This window comes from Salmo trutta, chromosome 2 (genome assembly GCF_901001165.1).
Source record: "Salmo trutta chromosome 2, fSalTru1.1, whole genome shotgun sequence".
NCBI lineage: Eukaryota > Metazoa > Chordata > Actinopteri > Salmoniformes > Salmonidae > Salmo > Salmo trutta.
In genome coordinates this window covers 53,599,683-53,610,493 of record NC_042958.1, presented here as the reverse complement: position 1 = coordinate 53,610,493, position 10,811 = coordinate 53,599,683, and the positions used below count along the sequence as shown (strand labels likewise).

Below are 10,811 nucleotides of genomic sequence, written 5' to 3'. Positions count from 1 at the left end.
ATTCACCGAAAACACGCACTAGCACACAATTATATTAACAGTATTCCGCTTTTCATGTAGCCTCATTTTGACCAGATATCCAGCCTAACCACAGCTCAAGCAACATTATGGACAAAAAGTTTGGAATAATTTTGCTGCGACACTACAGGTGAAATTAAAATCCTATGCCTGTATGTGTTTTCAACCAGTCCACACTCAGGTACATTGGGGTTATATCAATATTACATTCAGTTCTCAGAGTACAGCAAAGGCACACAAAAATGGGAGCACCTTTTTACTCTGCTTGTCGACACCCTACCGTTCTAAGTCGAACCCCCTGCTGTGGCAACCCAACCTGTCCAACCCTGTTCGTCAATCAGCACTGGTCTGGCATGCCTCTAAGGCATTCTGAATGCGATAACTGGCTTTTTTCCAGTTGCAATCCAAACTATGAATGTACACATTGTCACTTCAGAAACCGGGCGGTTGGTGATCTGATGAATGGCGGTGACCTTTATAAAGTGTTTTTAACACGCCTCCGATGACATGTGGTGAGGTGTTATATGGCCTTGATCAGACAGATATGAAGGTGGCCCCTGGCTATTGAGTTCTCTGGTCTACGTTTGGCCTGATTCTTGACCTGGACCCACCTTGAGGTGTGAGACAGAGGAGGGCTGTCAGTCACTCGGGGCCAAACTGGACGCACATAGCTGTCTGATTGTAGGAAGGTCAAATAGATTACTGAGAGACTCAACCTTCTGATCAGCCATGTGATGTGATTGCGTCATCTACAGTCTCTATGGTTTATCATGTGAGTATGGTTGCTGACTGACTGGCTCTCTGATAACCTTTATGATAGGAGTCCATTCTCAGCTGGCTACAGTACAACATTGTACATAGACTAGAGAAAGACTACAGAGACTGTCTATACATAGATGCTTTTAGAGGTTCCTAGCAGCAGCTGGGTCCATTTAGACTACAAGAGAGCAACCCAGATTTAAATGGAAGGCTAGTAGTCATTTTATTTCTGCTGGGGGACCCCTCCTGTGATTGGGGGACTGGTCTATATTTTCACAAGCTTGGCTACTGCTTAACACTTTGCCCATTTAAAGCATTAGCTCATCACGTCAACTATGCTAAAAGGCTTCTCCGGAAGAACATAGTGCACATGTTTAAAATCAGCAACAGGCCACATGATTAGTAGGTTTTCTAGAATGCAGGATAACTTACAGTGCATTCAGAAAGTATTCAGACCCCTTGACTTTTTCCAGTTTGTTACGTTACAGCCTTATTCTGAAATGGATAAAATAATTCAATCTACACTCAATACCCCATAATGACAAAGCAAAAACAGTTTTTTGTACATTTTTGCAAATGTATTTCAAAAAATATAAAATAATATCACATTTACATAAGTATTCAGACCCTTTCGTATGTTTTCTAGAGTGCAGGATAACTTAACCACAGGAGGTTGATGGCACCTTAATTGGGGAGGATGGGCTCCTGGTAATGGCTGGAGAGGAATAAGTGGAATGGTATCAAATACATCAAACACATGGTTTCCATGTGTTTGATGCCATTCCATGCGCTCCATTCCAGCCATTATTGTGAGCCATCCTCCCCTCAGCAGCCTCTACTGAACTTAACTGTGACTAAATCCCCATGTCCAACATATACATTCAATGATGAGATGTAAATAGTTATCTATGCAGTATACTTTAAATAACTTCCATTACATCAGTTGGTGGTATGCATTGCAACTTCACTTCCTCACTGTTGGGGCGAACTATAAACAGTTGACCTGGGCTCATAAATCAAAACAACCGATTGCTCCTGTAAGAGAAGCACAGGCAGTCGTTCTTTAGTGTAAGTGTCCATTACCTGAGGAGACAGAGTGATGAGGGAGGACTCAATGTAAGGCAAGATCGTCTAAGCCTGGTAACCTTTGGTTAATTGGACACCACATGCAACAGGAGCGACACATACAACGGATCTGTTTCAACAAAGACCTTATTTTTATTATCAAGATCATTTTAGAAGAATCATACAGTCCATGAAATGTGGACATCCTGAGCGAGCTAACTACCACACAAGTGTCAGCACTTTACAAAAAATATCCCTATACAACAGCATTAAATCACATGACATAGTTCCCGATACTGTACATTTCATGAATCCGTCTCATCGTTTTAACCTGCAGGTGTGTGAGGTCCACCAAACTCATACTTGCCTTGATATCAATTGTGATCTCATTGGTGTTTTGTAACTATTTCATACCTCTCCATACAATATGCCCATTGTACCAAGAGATGTAATCTGTACCGAGAGGCATCACCGACAATGTGGGAGTAAGCAAACAAGGTACACAGTAAGTCCCCACATCAATAAAAGCCATATACCAGCACAATTACTGTATTTATTTATGTATTATTTATTTAACTAGACAAGTCAGTTAAGAACAAATTCTTATTTACAATGACGGCCTAGGAACAGTGGGTTAACTGCCTTGTTCATGGGCAGAATGACAGATTGTTACCTTGTCAGGTCAGGGATTCAATCTAGCAACCTTTCGGTTACTGGACCAACACTCTAACCACTAGGCTACCTGCCACCCCAACATGATAAACCTTACCGAAGCTTGATTCCCTTTCATGCTCTACATGAAAACATCCAGAAAGGGTCGTCTAAAAACTCTGCTCACGAACAACATAACAGAAACGTCTTCCAAATGTTCCAAAACTTCTGAGACCTCTGAAAACAAAATATATTAGTATAAATACCAACAAGATAATATCTGTGTTCATAATTTACCATCAGACTCGGAATGATTTAAATCTTAGGCCTGAAAAGGCCTTTGTCAAAGAGAGGTGGTACAGGAACTCTGTTCAGGAGGAGAGATGGGCTCTGTCACTTTAAGAGCTGACACCACAGTACTGGCAGACTGTTTGTCTAACTATTTTATCACAGACCAACCCAGCCCTGCTCTGACCTACATTCAACCTCTTACTTTAATAAACAACTCCATTGTTAATGGACTGGGCAGAACATTTTCCATGTCCATTTTGATATCCAAAAGGCAAAGGTATTTATAGCACAAACGGGAGAGCTTTGAAGGCTATACTTGTAATGTAACTTTTCACTCAATATTCTACAGAAACAGATTTGTTAAGTATATTGTTAAGAAATACTGAGGCTGAGAGATTACTGGTAGCATGTCTGAACATGTTCAAATATACACACCCTACTGACCACGAACCAAAGATAAATGGCAGTTTAACCATTGTCGTTATCTGAGTTCACTCCAGTCCAAATCCCTCCGCATTTGAAATGGCAATAGTTAACTTCTGCTTCAGTTCTTTTTTGTTTTTGTATGGTGGCAGGCAGATCTGGTTGAAACATGTGTGAGATATAGGCAACCTGGAAGGAAGAAAAGGTCAACGATAAATTCACGTTTGTTCACAGTTGCTGTTCTGTATAAATCAAATGCGACTATAGCAACTGAATAAAGGAGGTCGGCTTTTAGTACTTTCCAACATGTTTACAATGAAAAAGAAAGAACACAGTGAGGACATCTGCAGTATCTCACCAGTCGGTGGAGGCATCAATCTTGGAGATCTTGAAGTTGAGGTCGGCCATTCCTCCCACGGGGACGCGGTCACTTCCTGTTGAGAAGTGGAGCAGCCTCTTCTGGAACTTCAGAGGGAAGCCCAGCACCACGTCCCAGAACGCCCTGACCACGTAGACGGAGCAACACATTAGATGATTTACTTTAAGGTTAGGGTTAGGCACAATCATTATGACCTACTTTAATTAAATGCACCATCTGGGATATTTCCTGCTGTTCAATGGTCATTTAGAAACTCAGGATTGTGGCTTTAATATCTATGAGACATCAGGCCTTTTTACACAATGACTGATTTGATGATGGGTTTACAGTACCTGATGGTGGGGTCAGTCTTGCTGTAGCCCTCGTACTGGGCTGCCTTCTGCAGAGAGCTCATGTCCAGGTTGGGACTGCCACACACCAGGATCTCCACCTCCTCGGGCCTCAGTAACTACAACGAGAGGGACAAGACACAGAGTCACTATCGCAATAGTCTGACAAATGTCCCTGAGTCTGACAAATGTCCTAAAACTGCAGGATATGAAACTACAGAACACAATGGGATTCCAGTGAAACTACAGGATTTCACAAGACAACCAGTGTTGTACCATGGGAGTTTGTCCATTAAAACCTGCCTACTGCATGACACAAGGCAAGGAGTTACTACCATGTTGGTCTGAATCATGAATCCCTGTTCATTGACCCAATATTGCACTAAAATTTGCACTTAAACAGAGCAGTGTATGACTATGGTAGTGTCATGCATGGACTGTTGTGTCACACACTGTCTAAAGTATTAATCAGACACATTATGCAAGCATTATCAAGTTGCAAACTTGATACATTTTGCCTCATTTTGCAAACCCTAATAGACATAGTTGAATATTTTCTCTGTATTACTCTGTCCTTGACCACTTTTCAGTCCCATGCACTCTTCCCAGCTAGCACATTTGGTTCCTTGGATGTTGTGGGAATGTACGTTTTTGGTTTTCCTTTGGTTCTGGGAACGAAGCCATAAGTGTCCTGACCGGTAAAGCTGAGGTTCTGAGAACTTTTACTATGGTTCCCTGGATGTTTTCCTGGGAGGATTTATTTAAGTAAAGAAATAACATTCTGAGAACATGTTTCAATAACACTGCTAGCTAGCATTAACTGTTTTGAACTCTAAGCACAGATAGGACACATGGAAATTAATTAGCATTAATCATGCAAACACATACACCTTTTTATTGTGGCATGGTATCTGTGAGATTTGAACCTATGACCTTCTGTTTACTTATTATGGAATAGTCCACTGCACCACCAGGATGTTGCGAGAATGCCATGTTTTCTTTTACTCATACAAAGCTATTAATTTTAGTCTATTCAAACAGACCCCATTTTAAAGGAAACAATCCCTAATTAAGATCAAGATCAGGCGTGGCCAACACACCTGAACACACTTAACATTGCTCTACTTTCTTGATAACTCAGTCAACCAGACAGGTCCTACAGGCCCTAGTTTTGTGGCACCTGGACCACTGTCCAGTTGTGTGGTCAGGTGCGGCAAAGAAGCACATAGGCAAATTGCAGTTGGTCCAAAACAGAGCAGCACGTATTTCACTTAGATGTACACAGAGGGCAAATATCAATGACATGCACGTCAATCTCTCCTGGCTCCAAGTTGACGAGAGATTGACTGTATCACTATTGGTCTTTGTGCGAAGTGTTGATGTGTAGAAGGTACCGAACTGTCTGTTCAAGCAGTTGGCACACATTTCAGATATTCATCAGTACCACACGAGACATGCAACCAGAGTCCAGTCCCCAGGTCCAGAATAGAGGCTGGGAAGAACACAGTATTAAATAGAGCCATGGCTAAATGAAACTCTCTGCCACCCCAGGTAACTCAAACTAGCAATAAAAACAGATTAAAAAAACAGATAAAAGAACACCTTACAACACGACGAGGACTGTGATGAGACACAGACCATTTTTGTGCATTTTGTATTGTATTATGTATTGTATTATGCATTGTATTATGTATGTGATACGTGGTTGGGATACGATAGTGATATGTGGTTGTCTCGCCAGGCTATCTTAAGATGAATGCATTAGCTGAGGGTCGCTTTGGATGGGAAATTCTGCTGAAAGTCTAAATTGTAATGTAAATGTAGTGCTATGTATATTTATGTATATTATGTACTTTACTTGTTGTGTTGTTTCCTGTTTGAATCTCAGGAACAGTAGCCGCTGCCTCGAATCCGAATAAATACTAAAAGATAGAGGATAGCGAGAGTATGGAAAGTTTTCTTAATGTTCAGAGAACATTAATTAAAATAGAACCTGCAGAAAACGTTATGCTGAAGTACTGAAATTCCGACAGAAAAATATTGTTTCAATGTTCTCTGAACGTTCTGAGAACATGACTTTAAATAGAACCATGAGGAAACCTGTAGAAAACGTAGCACTAAAATTCCCACCGAAGAAACATGGTTCTCAGAACGTTATGTGCTAGCTGGGTATCCTGCATCATTCCCAGAACATTGTGGCAAGGTTATATGCCAAATAACCATAGGACAACCACGCTCTCACCAAGCGTAAAGAAACATATGGTTCTCAGAAAGTTGTGTGGTAGCTGGGTTATCACATCATGACTCCACTTTATCCAAACACACCCAGACAGCAGTGTCAGGCAGTGCACGCTCTGCAAGACTGCCTCACAGCAGCACAGTTTCACCTTGTTCATGAAGTACAAACAGAAATGCAACCCGATGACTAGCTAGAGCAAGCCAAGCCAATGGCAAGATCCAGCCGAGGTATAGAGTTACTGAAGAATTTGGGACAGACCAAACTGTGGTCTGCCACACCCCCTTTCACTCTCTTCCCCATCTTTCCTCTCTCCCCTCACCCCACTAGACAGCCAGTGAGTTATTGCTGTCACAGCAGTATTGCATAATTAATGCAAGCGTAGACAACCATTGCGTAACTGTATCAAGGAGCTGGTTTGAAAGCCGATTGCATTCACTGGCGTGGGGCCATGTGGGGGCTAAAGCTGACTTTTCCTACATGTACAGTACATGTTTCCGTCCCACTTTCACTGACCAGCATGAAAATACATGTACAATATGAGCCTGTTCATATGAGCATGCACTGCCTTGGAAAGCTAAGAGGAAAAATCTCCTGAGAGAACTAATAGATTGTACTAACAGAACTAAAAATAGAAGCAGTACTGCATATATCTAACTACTGGCAAGTTCTATGTTGGTGCTGGTGCAACAAGACCATATTAAGTAGCAAGTCCTACCAAGATTGAAAGAGGGATTTTTGTTTTAGTCTCAGTGCAAAAACAAAAAGCTCAGGGACATTTGTCATTTGAGACCCTGTCAAGTTTAGTCATTGCGACAAATGACATACCGGTAGTATTACTGATTCTGATATTGCACGGCATTGTATTCTGTTGAAAATTATATTCCTGTTACATTCTGATGGGTTCTTAGTTCTAAATTGAAAATATGAAGTATCCTTATTCATGTCACTGAGGGAGAGAGGGAAATTTAGACCTTTTACATTCTGTCAGAATATGTTATTGTTGGACATCAGGGATCCTATGGGGAGGAGAGAGGAATTTGGGACCGAGGTCAGGTCAGATGAAGTAAGGAAGACAATATATCACTAAGGTTCTATTAGCAATAGAGATGTATTGGCTGTTCAGATGTGTAGGAGACTCAGCATAGGAGAAAGGGTTAAATACCAATACTCGTGTGAATATGTTTTTGGTCTTATGCAGATGTATGACCCAGCGGGTGAATAAACTTGGTTTGAGCTTTACTAAGCGTCCGTGAGTTTTTTACTCGGTTAATTTAGAACCCAACAATGCATATTAGATTCCTATTTTTGTGTTTCTTTTCAATCTACATTATCCAAAATGGATAGACTCAGCATGCATGCTAAAATTGCTGCACCGGGAAAATAATTGAATGAATGTTTAACTGTGGTTTGTGGTCGGTTCAGCTGTGGCATAAATACCAACTCTGGCATTCAGTGACACGTTCAGCAAACAGATAATTGAACAGTCAAATATTTGTTTTTGCAAGTACAGCAGAGTCCTTGCCCAGACAGATACCAATGACCGCAACAAAACAATGAGGGAAATTTCCATCGCTGTCAGCTCATCTGAAAGTTCACTACATACAGTTAATTGCAGTACTCCAGTTTGTTTTAATCATGTCAATTTTAATTGATTCTAATTGATTGATTACTTGGTGTAGTCCAGGGGTACTCAAATACTATTTGAAAAGGTCCAGTCACACAAATGTCCTAGGTGGAAAAGGTTGATATTGTCATTTATCAGTGTAGTAACAAACTCCAACCCCAACACAAGCACTGTCCAAGACACACACTGATTACACTGTTCTTGTTGTTAGAGAGAAAATGTTGTAGTTTTAAAGCTTATTTCCTGCTATTCTACACATTTTGCCATTTCTTAATGTGTTCATATGTTATCTGAGTGACTCAAACATTACAACAAAATCGTATTTTTTGTTGGGGACCCGTGGTCCCGGTTTCTGTCAGCAGGTCAGCAAGGAAACAGTTAATTAACTAATGGGAAAGCAATTGATAACGACCAGAGAGAGCCAGATCTCGCATGTCAAACCATGCAAATCTAACCATAAAGCTGGCCTGGTTCTGCATGAATACAGAAGCTTTGTGGTCTGTCTGATTTATATTCATGGAAGGACGTCACTCTCGTCATTTATTGTGGTTCCCACGTACACTTTCTATAGGCCACTCATACGAGCCTCCCCCTTATGGCCCAAAGAGCCCTGGTTACAGGGTGGAGACAGAGCACACAAAAATCCCTGTTAGGAGGCCTATGTCAAGAGAGGGGGAGGGGAGCTCTGTGAACACATTTAGCAGGCAGCGAGGAACAGTACACTCACTCACACACCCTCATGTACACACAGCCTAGCCCCAACTCCTCATTGCCTCTCTGTAAAATGCAAATGCAAAATAGACCTCACGTTTCTCCCTATGCTGCCTAATCAGGAACTTTCTACATGAGTTGAACACTATTGACACTTCACACAGGACCAGCTGGCACTGAAATGCAGCACAACAAATTATGTCCTTTCACTTTCAGTGATACACACTAAAAAATAATGGTTCTAAATAGTACCAGATAGGGGTTCTTTGGCTTTTAACCCTAGCAGAACCCTTTTTTGAAGGTTCTATAAAGAACCATACTCATAAGGTTCTAAATGGAACCTGTAAGCTGTTATAAATAACTCTTTCCTAAGGTTCTATAAAGAACCATTAAAAAAGTTATATATAGCACCAAAAAAGTGTTCCGCTATGGTTATAACCCTCTTTTGTCACACCCTGATTTGTTTCACCTGTCTTTGTGATTGTCTCCACCCCCCTACAGGTGTTGCCCATCTTCTCCATTATCCCCTGTGTATTTATACCTGTGTTCTCTGGTTGTCTGTTGCTAGTTCGTTTTGTTTCGTCAAGCCTACCAGCGGTTTTCCCTCTGTTCCTGTCGCTCGATTGTTCCTGTTTTCTAGTTTTCCCGGTTTTGACCTTTTCTGCCTGCCCTGACCCTGCTTGCCGTCCTGTACCTTTGCCCCACTTATCTGAATTACTGACCTCTGCCTACCCTGACCGCCGTCCTGTACCTTTGCCCTACCTATCTGGATTACTGACCCCTGCCCGCCCTTGACCTGTCTTTTGCCTGCCCCTGTTGGATTAATAAACTGTTGTTAATTCGACGTTGTCTGCATCTGGGTCTTACCTCAAACGTGATATTTTTGGGGCTATCTAGAACACTTTTTTATGGTTCTTGGTTCCACACAGTTTGTCACACCAATTAGGATTCATTTATTAATTCATTTTGACATTAAAAATCTTGACATTCTCTTTTTGTAAAAACATTTTCTACCCCTATTTTGTGATATCCAATTGGTAGTTACAGTCTTGTCCCATCGCTGCAACTCCCATAAGTACTTGGGAGAGGCGAAGGTCAAGAGCCATGCATCCTCTGAAACATGACCCTGCCAAGCCACACTGCTCACTAAACCCAGAAGCCAGCTGCACCAATGTGTCGGAGGAAACACTGTACAACTGGAAACCGTGTCAGCGTGCATGCACCCGGCCCGCCACAGGAGTTGTTATAGCACAATGGGACAAGGACATCCTGGCCGGCCAAACCCTCCCCTACCACGGACGACGCTGGGCCAACTGTGCGCCACCTCATGGGTCTCTCGGTCGCAGCTGGCTGCAACACAGCCTGGGTTCGAACCCTGTAGTGACACCTCTAGCACTTGGATGCAGTGCCTTAGACCACTGTGCCACTCGGGAAGCCCAAAAGTCTTGACATTCTTACCATCAAAGCGTCGGAGGCGCACACACTGTGGAAGCCATAGTAGAAGGTAGTAAACTGCCTGTAAATGGACTTATTCAGCAGGAAATCTACGTACAGCTGGACATACTCTGCAAAGACAAGAATAATCAAACAATCAACTATGAGAGAACAAACAATTGCCACATAGTCTAAAAGGCGGTGTACTGTTAGATATCCCAAGCTACTGCAGGACAGTGGTCTTTTCTCTGGCATCTGTCTACTCCTCACTTACCCTTCCTGTTCTGGTTGGTGACAGGAATCTTATCTCCTCCCGGTTTCAGATTGTAGGACTTGATCACACCTAGTTCTTCCTGCGACACCTAAAATTACATTCATCACATTAGTGGAGCGCTTCCCTTGTGCTGTAACAGTATGTATTATGGTGATGTCAAATATATTATGTTTCATAAGTGTTATTGTGTATAAGAATTTGTGTTTTCCCCACCTGAAAAGTAGTACAGAAGTCCTCCTCCACGTTGCCTTCATAGCTGAGAAGTTCTGCCAGCCCATGAGAAAGATCCTGAAACACAAGATCAAATCTATAAGCATTGCTTTTTATATAGATTGCAACCAATCTTTATGAAGCATATATAACTTCTTCTTCTTCTAAATCTGTAAAGAGGAAAAAAGAAACATCTTGCCATTTGAAAGTGCCACGGTGGAAACTTCTGCCTCATACAGCACAGAACACTATGTTCATAGAATGTTTTATGGAGGAAAATCTGACTTCATTTCATTATTGATACTTCTAATGACTGACTTCACTTTTGCGTGACATTGTAAGAACAAACAACAAGAGCACCATGTAAAGCCTTTGCCACTACACAATCTAGAACACATATTGAG

The 10,811-nt window shown here is 41.7% G+C and overlaps 1 protein-coding gene across 5 annotated transcripts in view; it reads right to left on the bottom strand.

Moving 5' to 3' along the window:
* Nucleotides 1-1,971: 1,971 nt before the first annotated feature.
* Nucleotides 1,972-10,811, bottom strand: part of LOC115157277 (probable E3 ubiquitin-protein ligase HECTD2) — a 30,765-nt gene continuing 21,925 nt past the window's right edge. For 4 of the 5 annotated variants that reach the window (XM_029705398.1, XM_029705411.1, XM_029705419.1 and 1 more), the window contains exons 16-21: nt 10,411-10,485; nt 10,198-10,285; nt 9,948-10,054; nt 3,919-4,034; nt 3,566-3,709; nt 1,972-3,396 (exon numbers count right to left, since the gene is read on the bottom strand). In XM_029705398.1, coding sequence (XP_029561258.1) covers nt 3,276-3,396; nt 3,566-3,709; nt 3,919-4,034; nt 9,948-10,054; nt 10,198-10,285; nt 10,411-10,485 — 651 coding nt within the window. In that variant the 3' untranslated portion in view covers nt 1,972-3,275. The remainder of the gene's footprint in view (nt 3,397-3,565; nt 3,710-3,918; nt 4,035-9,947; nt 10,055-10,197; nt 10,286-10,410; nt 10,486-10,811) is intronic. The other variant, XR_003868410.1, reaches the window with a different exon arrangement.